General features: G+C 40.6%; 1 protein-coding gene across 4 annotated transcripts in view; it reads left to right on the forward strand.

Annotated features, from left to right (window-relative positions):
- The window catches only part of Cntn1 (contactin 1), a 275,291-nt gene that overhangs the window by 202,775 nt on the left and 60,078 nt on the right, over positions 1–12,438 (forward strand). For all 4 annotated transcript variants that reach the window (XM_075960412.1, XM_075960410.1, XM_075960411.1 and 1 more), the window contains exon 15: positions 1,714–1,834. In XM_075960412.1, the coding sequence (XP_075816527.1) occupies positions 1,714–1,834 (121 nt within the window). The remainder of the gene's footprint in view (positions 1–1,713; positions 1,835–12,438) is intronic.

The following is a 12,438-nucleotide window of genomic DNA, read 5'->3' on the forward strand; positions in this document are numbered from 1 at the left end:
GGAAAGTCTTGCTTCAAGTAGAGCACATTTATTAGACCTATTTAATAATCTCTGTTTGTGTTTACCAAGCGCATGCTTTAAAAGACATGCCTTTTTGCAGCCTTGTCAATTTCAAAGGAACAAAGCATGCTTTGTGTTAACCGTGTTGCTTTTCTTGCACGTTCTTTGAGTCGATTTGTTCATATATATTAGTAACAGTTTAATTTTTATTTATCGCAATAATTATTTTACAGTTAGTGTATGATGGAAGAGGAAGCAAGGAATGGGCATTTATATTTTGAAAGTCTTTTGACTTAAACTTGGGAGACTTCTGTGGTCAACCACATACACACGCTGGAATATCCCCCGAACTTTGCTATCACAATTTCCAGGATGTGATTCAACTCTCCTCATCTGAAGGGAAGAAACTGTGATGTAGCCAAGCTGTGGCTTTTAGTGAAAATAAGTGAACATTTGCATCTAATTTGTGGCGAGAATGTGCTGAGACCCGTGATCTTCACTTGCTTTGTAAGCGTTCTATCAACCACCGAGAGCCCCGGCCTCTCCTGAGGATGGAAAGTGTTAGCTGCCTGTGTAAAAATGTCAGAATCTATTTCACACACGCACACTGTACTAAAAAGGATATGGAGATTTTCCCTTTGCTTTCCTCCGGTGGGGTTGCAGCAACATGCCTTCACCAGATATAGAGCAATGAGTGTGTGTTGACTTTCTTGTAATTCTTGCATGAGAATGTCACTGCCTACTCAGGATCTAATATTTAAGACAGAGTTGGTTCTTGATTGGCTTAAATTTAAGCTTCTTTTAGGCATGGGGGTTGTGAATGAAATCAAAATGGGCCAGAACGATAGTAGCTTTGACTCTCCACCTCCTCAGCCATGTAAAGGGCACACATCCAAATGTTTGAAGATGTGTGCAGAAGAGAACTCAGCACGCGGTAGAACCTACAGCCAAACAGAACACATATGTATATTCTTAACACTGGGAAGAGTCTTAAACAAGACCCAAATCCTTGTGTGAATTATAATTTGATGACAAGTTACATTACAGAAGAATCGCCATCCATTTGGATAGTTCTCTAAGTTTTTAGCATCTTTGTAAGATGAACTGTGTGGAACATCTTGAATTTGCTCAATTTACTCAGCTTTGCAAAACTAAACTAACAGTTCACAGCCATGAAACATTATTTACCCACATTGATATCACTAAGATTCTTAGAGGCTGACATTTTTCTTTAAAAGTACTAAGTAGCAAGTAGCAGTATATGAACTGAACATGTTATATTTGTGTGTGTGTGTATGTGTGTGTGTAAATACACATGTGCACACAATAGCAATTAGTGATAAAAAAATTGAAGGAGAATAGGGAGGGGTACATAGGAGGGTTTAGAGGGAGGAAAGGAAGGGAAAATATAATATAATATTCTCAAAAACAAACATTGAAAAGCTACTGATCAACTAAGTCCATTCTTGGCTTCTCTTCAGTGTTGCTAAGTGACAAAATGCCAAAGACACCAGAGTCCAAAAGGCCTGAAGTTCTGCTTCTTTAGTTTCCAATTGGAAAACTGAGGCTGGAGCAGACGTTGAACAAAGACATGCACTTGTCAGGTCTACCACAGATGCTTCCTCGTAGGAGAAAGCAATATACCTCCATATCCCAAATACTGTGTGGTTCATGGAAACGCACTGACTGACCAGTCACTGGTTTTGCCCATAGCTCGATGCCAACGGGGAGCTGCTCATCCGCAATGCCCAGCTGAAACACGCCGGAAGGTACACCTGCACAGCACAGACCATCGTTGACAACTCTTCAGCTTCCGCTGACCTTGTTGTGCGAGGTAAGAGTTGCCAACAATTCAGATGAAAACAAATCCCCAGGTATTTGACGTTTGTAATTTGAAATGTCTTCTGGTCACCCTGGATATCCAGATCCTCGTGGGTTTACAGTACGACTCCGTGCTGCAGATGTGTTTCCGGTTTCTTCCCCACAGCTCGGGAATGGCTTACACTAGACGAGTAGTAAAAGCACTCATTCTGTTTGTGCCCCTGACCACGTGCCTTCTAGAAAGTCATACACCACAAGCCTCTTACTGACTGTGTTTAAAGCTAAACACTTACTAAGCTCCGTGTTTCTTTCTAATGCTTTTCAGTGTGTGGTATAATGCAATTAGCTTTTTACTTCAATTGGGGGAAAATGGATGGGCATTGCTTACTTTAGCCACAAATGTGATATATTTGTTATTGTTGTCTTAGAATTAAAATGTGGATTGATGCAATACCATGTCGCTGTGTACTGCTAATTTTGTACTACTGCTTTTGCTGGCATAGGTGATGTAACCGAGAATGTGATAGACTAAGTGTGTATGGCAAATGCAATCCCTTTGCCCTTCTGCTGTGGAGGGGAATGATTTGGAAAGAGAGCTAGCTGTGAACTGTTCTCCACTGGTTCTCCGCCTGTACAAAGAAGGCATTCCTCTTAGCTCAGTTCCAAAGACATTCCAGGGGTTGGCTGCAGTCTCTTCACCTTAATGGCTTCCTATTTCTTATAACCATCTCCAACTATCCAGCAGCTCACAAAATGCTTTAGTATTCCCACGTGTATTCTTTGACCTGGTATCCTTTTAATGTTCTTTCTGTGTCATTTGTTGTCCAAAGTTTATCACCCTTCAAAGCCTGTTCAAGTATTAGTCTAGGATTTCTCTGGTGGCTCACATATTAGTTCTTCTCTGAACCTTTAGAATTTCTATCCCTTCATATCAACTTGTGTATAACTTATTATGGTCTACTATAAAAATCATGTGCATTTTGACTAATATTTAGTAAGTCACATAAGCTTGTGAATATTTTATGACTACTTTTTTCTTATTTTTTAATTTTTTGCACTTACTATCTTTTAACATTTGAACATTATTTAAGTGCTTATTTTAAGACAATTTTTGAAAATGAGGCAAATACTTAGTAAATAAAATATTTGGGGCTTGTACAGCTGAATGCCCCCAGGCTCACACCCATCTGACTTCCTCTCTAGAACAGCAAAAACAAAGAGTGAACCCTTGGCCAACAGGAGGCAATGCTGAAAACCCTTCAGTCTCGTGTAGGGGTAGCAAGGACCTGACTGAAATTTCTTTATCCAAATTAGCTCGTTTATCCATTCCACAGACCGTTTACTACAAATTAATACAGAAAACACCATTACACAGTTCCAGGGTAACAGAACTTCTCGTGAGTTCAGCCTCTCCATTCTTAGTAAATTGTTACTTGAGGCACTGACTACCTTCACAAGTCATCAGAGAAAGAAACAAGTTTACTTTCCTTTCTAACCAGACACTAGCTACAAATCCATTTTTGGCAGGACCCTAAATAAGGATCTTACTAGAATCCTTTAACGTATTTTAAGAAGAAGGGGAGAGGTTAGAGGCAGGTTGGGGAGCAGAAAAAAATGTAGAACTCAATAAAAGTCAATAAAAAATAAAAAAAGAACAAGAATCAGTGTTACCAGAGGGTTCATGTAGCAATGCATGAACATCCATGTTCTCAGAATCATGATAAGATCATAATGGTGATATTGGTATACATGATAGAAGGTGTTTTATGTACATATGTTTAGTAATTAATAATAATCCATTGTTTGTATTTTTACAGAGCCAAAACTAATTTTAAAAAGATGCTATAATAGGAAATATGTGGACACTTAGAAAAGAAACATTTTGCATGGCAATTTTTGGTTCTAGGGAGAAAGGTGCCTGGCAAGAGTCTAGCAAGTACCTTCAGGAGATACATGGTGCAGCTTCAGGCCCTGGATGGTGGGTGCTGCACAGGGGAATGGATGGTGCTATTTACTCCATGAAATCTGCCCAGTCACAGACTCTCCAACACGGAAAAGGTGTCTATTCTGTGTAGACAGATAAAGTTCTCCAGAGTTTATTTGTGTCACAGTGTACACACTGTAGAACTTCTAAATGTCTCAACATTTGGATTAGAGGGTGAAGGGACAAACAATTCTCAATATTGTGTCTGATAAAACAAATAATGTTCTTTGTAACGTATCCATCTAATTGTACTTTTACATCTAGTGCAGGAAGTCATAAGCTGTGTTTATTTATTGCATTGGAAAGGAAAAAAAGTTAATAAGCTTCCTGTAATGAAACTAAAGGCAAGCTTAGAATATAAATTTGAGCCAGGCATGGTGGCGCATCCCTTTCTGCTCAGCAGAGTGGGGCCAGAGGTAGGGATAACTCTGTGCGTTCCAGCTTGGCTTCGTCTACATAGACTGTAAATGGCAATTGGAAGACCAGTGTGTACCCCACACTTCAATAACAAACAGCCATTTCTCAAACACAATGGAGTGTATAGCAGCCCACTCTTACCTGAAGTTTTTCTTTCTAGGCTCTCAGCTAGCCAAAGTCAATAACAATCTAATTATATTAAATGGGTAACTTGAGATACAAGTAATTCATGGTCTTTAAGTAGTGTATTCTTGTATGTGGTGTGATGAAACCACATGTATCCCACTCCATCCTGCCTGGAATGCGTGAGTCATTCTCTGATCAGTGTATCAAGTTTTATAGCCACTGTTCTCAGCCTGGAGGTTGCAACCCCTTTGGGAGTGGAATGGCCCTGTTACAGGGATCATGTAGGGCCATCAGAAAACATATATTTATGTTACAATTCCCAATGGTAGCAAGATTAGAGTTATGAAGTGGCAATGAAAATAATTTTATGGTTGGGGTTCATCACAACTTGAGGAACTATATTAAAGGGTCACAGCATTAGGAACTGTGAGAAGCACCGTTGTATAGCCTCCCCACTTGATAGTTGCTTAATAGCCATTTTTTGTATTCAAATAACCTTTATCTCACTTAATAATGATTCCAAAGCACAATTTCATTACACCATAGCTTGATAACTTTGCATTAGTTATTAATCTTGTCATGTATTAGCTCGAAGAAAATGAATGCAGAGAAGAAAATGTCAGTGGCCCACAGCTTATGTGCATGTATGTGAGTATGTATTTGTGTGCACATGTAACTATAATGAAGAAGTGGTGCATGCATGAAGCTTCACAAAAGTAGCATATATCAGGAAATAGAGCGTGCCTTTTGTTATTATTTTAAATTAATTTATGAATGGACACAATTAATTACATCTACATACATTTTTATGGGTCTGTTTTCCAATGCAATAGCACAATACCTGAACTAGCATAGTGTATAAAGAAAGGAAGCTTATATACATCACAGTTTATGAGGATGGAAGCCCCACACTGTCACTGGCTCAGTTCTGCTGGACAGCAAAGGATGTATATAACATGGAAAGGCCACAACACATCTCACTCATGTGTGTGTGATTCATACTATGAGAGTGTATTCAAAACAAACAGAAAGAAGACCCCCATGGCCTAATACCTCATGATAGGCCCTATTATGAAAAGATTCCACCATTGGGAAACCAAACTTCCCACAGGTGAAGTCTCAGGGAACCATACAAGCTGTATGTAAACCTTAGCAACCTCTAAAGAAACAATACGAGTGAGTGTGACTGGATCTATATCATGGAACATTCTGCTTAGAGGAGATGATCTGCTGCATGTTGGTGACGTCTAAGGAATAAGGGAAAAGGCAGCATTGTTGGATGAAAACAACTCATCAAAATGGCACCAGTATTTAGGCAGAAGACAACGTCTGTTAAAAAAAAAACAAACTTGAATGTATTTAAACACGAATTCTGTATAAAGTGACTTAAAGAAGAGAGGAGAAATCATTGCACAGAATCTGATCCACCAATTCTACTCCAGCTGAAAACTGGGGCTCGCAAGACCTAGAGCTTTTACTCTCCCCAAGCTGACTTTTCTATCACTTCTGTCTAACTATGTTGGAAATATTCCTGTAACGTTTATGTCGCACAGTGATTATCTCTACAAGAGGCTTTGCACTTCCGGTAGTATGCTCCTAGAATTTCAGTACACAAAATTCAAGATGTGGATAAAACTCTGGCAAAAAGAAAAGATGATTCTCTCTAATCCAGGGTTCTTACACTCAGCTCTCTCATGATCCCAACAAACTGATAAATCAAGTATGAAATTATGTAAAGGACACATCAACTAACCATGGAAACATGTGTCAATAAGAGATTCAAGAAGAAGAAATGAAAAAAAAACACAACTCAAGCCAACATTCAGAAGATAGTTATTAAAGTACGACTTATAATAATAATGCTGAAACTGGGAAATTATTCAGAGTCAAAATGGTGCTAATAAAAAAAAAGTATGAAAATTCAATAGTTATGAGAGAAAAGAAATGCCTTTAAGTGGTGTATATGCACCGTCATTGAAAATAGAAATCCCAAAGATAGCACCTCAGTGACAGACAAGGGATGGATCAGAAAGCTGGAAGTCACACTTGATAAAATCATATTTCATTATAAAGAATACAAAATTAGACATTAAAAAATAAAGACTTTGAATATGTAGCTGAGCCTGTGGCATGGACCTCTGGGCTTAGCTACTTAGGAATCTGAGGCAGGAGGATGACTTTATCTGAGAACCAGCCTTTCAAATATTGTTGACCCAATGCAAAAAAAAAATGGAAGACACTGAGGATATAGCAAGAAATTCTTGTTTTCCAATTGAATTATTAAGGAAGGAAAAATAAACAAAAAAGGAGAGAACCAATTTGGGAAGGTCAAAGACAAGCAGGATCTCCCCTGTTCAACAATCACAAAAAATAAGTAAAAATAAAACTTCAGAAAACCAAAAGTAAATGCAGTGTTATACAAGCAATCCCAGTGAAAAGGATCTTCTTCACAAGGATACAATGGTACATGGACAGTAGGTTGTTTGGTAGCAATAGTATCAAGACGACCGGAATGCTAGCCCACACGATGGCCCCCAGTGACTCTTGTTTCTGGCTCAGCAACCTGAATATAACCTCTGTTGGCTTGTTTACTATGTGGATCAGCAGAAGTGATGCTTCAGGATCAGTATTGAACAATATTGCTCCTGCTCCCCAGCCTGAGGACTGAAGGCTGCCATATCAGAAGCAGATGTCAATGGCCCCATGGAGTGGTCCACAGGAGGAGGGAATGTGCTTCCCCCATGCCCTAAGCTGATTTACCAGTGATTGGAGGGAGATATCAAGGGCATGTGACTCTTGCAGGTACCTTGATTGTAGCGTGCAACTACCAAGAGAAACTAACCAGAACCACTCAGCTCAGGCATTATAGAATGATTCATCCACCCACTGACACTATGAGAGATAGTATTGCTTCTCGTCTTTAAGCTGCTGGGCTTGGGGATAATTTGTTATGCAACAATATGGGGCTAATACAATAATGATTTATTCCCATTAATGTGCTGAAAGAAGAATAGCCATTCTCTACGTACTTGTCTACCCAATGAGGAACGAGATATATCAGGACAATTACAAACAGCTCCTTGCCCATGAAACCAAATGACTCAATATGAAACCGGACAAAAGATGTGAACAGACATCTCACCGATGAGAGAATATAGAAGCTGTAAATAAACACATCAAGTGTCCCACATGATGAGCCACTAGGAAAACATAAATTGGAAATCCAAGGAAATGCCACCACAGACTTATTAAAAAGGCTACAACTTAAAAATAATGCAGACTGACTCGTTCACATCTGAGTAGAGTAATTTCCAAGGGAGCGGCCATGCTGAAATTAGTGGTTCTGAGCTTACGGCTGTGCTTCCTTAGGATCTGGCCTCTGCACTCGAGGTGTCTATCCCACAGGCGTAAAAATTTATGCACATAAATATGTATATATTATAAGAAAAATGACAGGTATCAAAAGTGAAACACATAGATACACAAAAATGTGAATAAAATATTCATAATGTCTTCATTTATAATACTAAAATCTGAAAACAAGCTAAGTGGCATTCAGTAGTTGAATGGTTAAAGAAATTCAGTGGAATATGACTCCACCATAAATATGTAGTGATTGAGTATATCTTAAGGGATTTGAACTGATTAATCCACATTCTCAGAGTAACTATATTCACGTTTTCAATGGGCAGGTAACTGGGCCCCCCGGCTTTGCGAATGCAATAGGTGACCTTATGGTGAAGCTGTATGCCAGGGGGCGCGGTCACACAGGCAGGGAGGAGGCAAAGCCAACATTGCTTAGGAAGAATCAAGTGTACTACAAAGTACAGGGAGGCACCTGAGAGCAGCCCCTCCGAGTGGGGCCCGCCGATTGCATCCGCATCAGGTTTGAGTTGTGACATTGTTCTTTAGTTTTGCAAACTGTCATTCTGGTGGGAAAGTGAGGGATGGGCAAATTTCTCATTATTTTCCATAGTTGTTTGTGAATCTATAATTACCTCCTAACAAAAATTTCAAAATCCCTGGACCTACGATACCAAGAGCTGTAACAGAGATACATGCAGTGTGTGCCGCAATTTTTGAAGTGACAGCCCCCAAACTGCCTTCTACGAGGGTAGATCCAGTTAACCGCCCATGTGGATAATGCAGGGTGGGGCTTGCAGTTTGGGGAGCAGTGTTGATGAGTAACTGGAGTCTCTGTCCCTACCCTGTGGTCCCTTTTGTCCCCCTCTTTGTACTTCCCAGTATCTTCTACAAGTAAACAGCAAATGCATGTTTGTGGGTTGCCACTGTGGGATGCATTGAATTCGCAGTGTTCTATGGCAACCAGACATTGAAAAGGCCTGGTGTGCCAAGTCTGTGTATGGAACACTTCACCAAGACAGCTGTGTATTTGGGGCTGTTGTCCCCACAAATCCTTGGTACTGAGTTTGCCAATCATATTACATTGTTCATAATGTGTGCTTTTGGGATAGTTAAAAAAGACATTATCAGCTTTTCTTCTAGTTTGTCAAATGAAACAGATGTAGAACTCACTCAGTGGGTCCTTGAACACGTGCTGATGATGTTAGAGGGAATCCATGCAGGGTGGGAGCTATGTGCTTTTCCCTGGAAAGCAGGCTGCAAGGAAAATGGTGGCTGAAGTTTGTCCTACGATAGGGCAATTTTAGTTAAACATTGTTACACGAACTAAGACAAGATTAGCTTTAAAATCCTGATCACAGAGCCACTCAACCTGTGTCTCAGTGGCAAGGGAAACCATCCATCCACCCACTCATCCATCCAACCAACCAACAAAACAAAGCAAAATTAAGAAAAGAAACGAAGGGAAAAGATAAGCACATCTCTCAGCGGGAGCACCATGCAAATGTGGAAATGATTCCAGAGAAGAATAGCATTCCAGGCTCAATAACGCTGAAATTGTCTCTAGAATATTTCACTGAAAGCTGTTGTTTAGAGAAAGGTATTGACACAAATCAGAAACAATACATAGTCAGTGAGAGAAGCCAGCTGAGAATCAACCTTAAAGCAGAGGTGGGGGCTGTATCCTTTTACAGCATGGGTCCCGGACCCCTGACTAAGGCGCAGGGAAGGAATGAAGAAAAGACACGCACACATACAGAAACAAACTGGGTCTGGTGGTCTGGGCTCTCACAGAAAAGTTGCAGCACCTTGGAAGCTCAGCCTGTTGAGCAGGGAAGCAGAGTTATTGCATACAGCTGGAGACCAGCTTGCTCGTCTTTGTAGGAGTAGCCTCTGTCCAGGAGCCATCTTCAGACATTAAACATTTGGGAAGGGAAAGTCACAGTGGATATTGCTGCACATACTGTCAACATTTATACTCGGGCCTGAGGAAGGCTTGGCCACTCCCATGGGGCTAAGGTATTCTTCCTTGACATGACTGTACATTCACCAAGGACTTCCCTTCCTCTGGGGGACACCCTGCTCCCCACAGAGGTGTGTAACATAGTCAAAGTATTAGAAAATGCTGACTATTTAGATCTTTACGGTGAGAATTGTTTTGTATTAATTCAAAACACACTTTTGCACTTTAGATATTTTATACTTCTCACAAAAATCTACCCTAAGAAGACTGCTAAACATTTGTGTCTTTCTGATACCTGTGAAAAAGAACAAAAGCTTCCTGTCATAGTGATAAATGCCAACAGCTTGGAAGCAAGAAAAACTATTCTTATTCTGAATCTCACACATTTCAGTCTAGGCTCAGTTGGGTTCCTTGTCCGACCCAAGGTGGATTATCACCTCAGGGAGCACAGGGGAGGTAACCTGCCCCTCTCATGACAAGTGGGAACATTGAGACACTGGGCTAAGGACTCCATACCCCTCGGGACCTGCCCTTCATAACCAAACTGCCCTCCACTAAGATCTACCTCCTCAGAGTTCCCCTCACCACCGCCAAACAGCATCAGAGCTTGGTGACCAAGCCCTGAGAACCTAAGCTACACACCCACGAGCATTTCAGGTGGCTTCACTAAGTGGGAGAGTGAGGTTTGTGAGCCACCCTTGGGAATCTCTTTAAAGCACTGTGGAGTTAGTAAATCCAACCTTATTTGCCACCAATTGCTTACTTCTTACAGTTACCCTTCTCCTTACTGCAACAAAACAAAAGCAACATTGAAAGAAGGTGGGTATTTTGGTTCACAATTCCAGGGTGCAGTCTATCATGATGGGAAAGTCATTCCACCAAGCATGGATAACATAATGGCAGGACAGGAGTTGGTTGGTCACCATGCATCCAGAGCCAGAAAGGAAAGAAAGACTGCCTGCCAGGCAGAGTATCACAGGGGAGGCAACCTGCACATCTCATGGCAAGAGAGAATGAAGGAACACTGGCTGAGGCCCCCATACCCCTCGGGGCCTGCATATGCACACAGCAGCATTCCCTTGTTTCCAGCTTATTTTATCCTTTTTATGCAGTTCAGAGCCTCAGCGCACAGGATGGTACAGCATCCAGTTAAGGTGAAACTTCCCACCTCAATGGCCTAATCTAGATAAATCTCCTCAGGAAAGCCTAGAGGTTCTGTATACCAGGTGATGCTAGGTCTTGCCAACTGGACAGCCAAAACAAACCATTAGATTACTGGTCACTAAAAGTTACGTCACCAACTTCTAAGTTATTTAGGATTCCAAATGAGAAATCAGGGATCTTGCATATCCATGAATGCAATAGGGCTCAAAAACCTTTTAAATTTTGTAGAATTCTTTAGGTAGGTCAAAAATTAAATTTCTGTAGTATTTGACATAAATATTCAATTGTCTTATAGAGCCCTTACATCTGATTTATCATTATTGAATAATCAACTATAAATTTATACAAAGCTGTTATTAAAGTGAAGCAGGCAGAAATTATTTCAAAGGAACTTCAAGTCAGTTTATTCCTCAGAAAGTTAGGAAGAACAGGCACAAAGGTTTCATGTAGCACACATGTCAAATGAGGAGTGTAGGTATAAATGCAACTTCAAAAGACGCACATACACACACACCACACACACATATATATAACACACACACACACTACACATACACCACACATAGCACACACACCATACATACCACATATACACTACATAAACATCACACTTGCCACACACACCACATACAAATGCACACACACCACACCACACATATATACACACAGCACGGATAGAGACCTAGGTAAGAGATAAACATGTAAAGGCAAAAAGATCAGTGTCCAGCTTGAATGAAACTAAAGAGGTAGCTTTTTGCAATATCTGGGCCAGAAAATACACATTCCACCTCAGATCCTTGGATGACAGCCTGAGTTTTCCACTTGCTCTGGCCAAGCAAATCTTGCCGCAGAGACAGACTGGAGGTGCTGTCTCATCAGCCTCGCAGGACTGAGACAGCGAAATGGCCCTTGCTGCCCACACTGGCTAAAAGAAGGACCAACTAGGCGCCATTCAGAAGCATTTTGACCCAACTCCACACTAAACCACAGCTACACTGGCTATTAATAGCGAAGCTGGCCCAGAAATTAAGCATTTCCCTCTCTTCTGAGAATCAACTAATGCACGTCAAGAAAATGCTGTTAAGAGCATCTCTCCACAGCGGTGCCTACTAAGGCTGAACGTTGGAAATGAGTACCAGTCTGGTCAGAATAAGCGTAGGATGTAGAAAATGGCTGGCTGTTTAAAATTAGAACCTACTGTCCTGTCTAATTTATTCTTAAAACTCAAGGAAAAACTTTTCCAAGTACTCCTGTGATTTAAACTGCATTAGCTGTGAAATTATATTTCTCAGTGAAAGTTGAAGGAAAATGGCTTACTTTCAGTCTCTGTCTTTGAGAAACTGGCCAGATTTTGATGAATGGAATTTCTCGTTGATCTGTGTGCATAACTTCCTTTAAAAAAAATAATCAAGGACTAGAAAATTTGAAGCAGTCAAGAACCTCGGGGCCTGTGACTGTTTTGTGTCCACTGCAGTGCTAAGACACACTTCTATGTGTGTGTCCTCACTGGACAGTAATGCTGAATTAAAGTCAGGATCATGCAAATTATATCCATTTTAGAGCAGGCACAGATAAAGAATGGCACCTAAAGTTTTATAGG

This window comes from Microtus pennsylvanicus, chromosome 2, assembly GCF_037038515.1.
Source record: "Microtus pennsylvanicus isolate mMicPen1 chromosome 2, mMicPen1.hap1, whole genome shotgun sequence".
In the NCBI taxonomy this organism is placed as follows: domain Eukaryota; kingdom Metazoa; phylum Chordata; class Mammalia; order Rodentia; family Cricetidae; genus Microtus; species Microtus pennsylvanicus.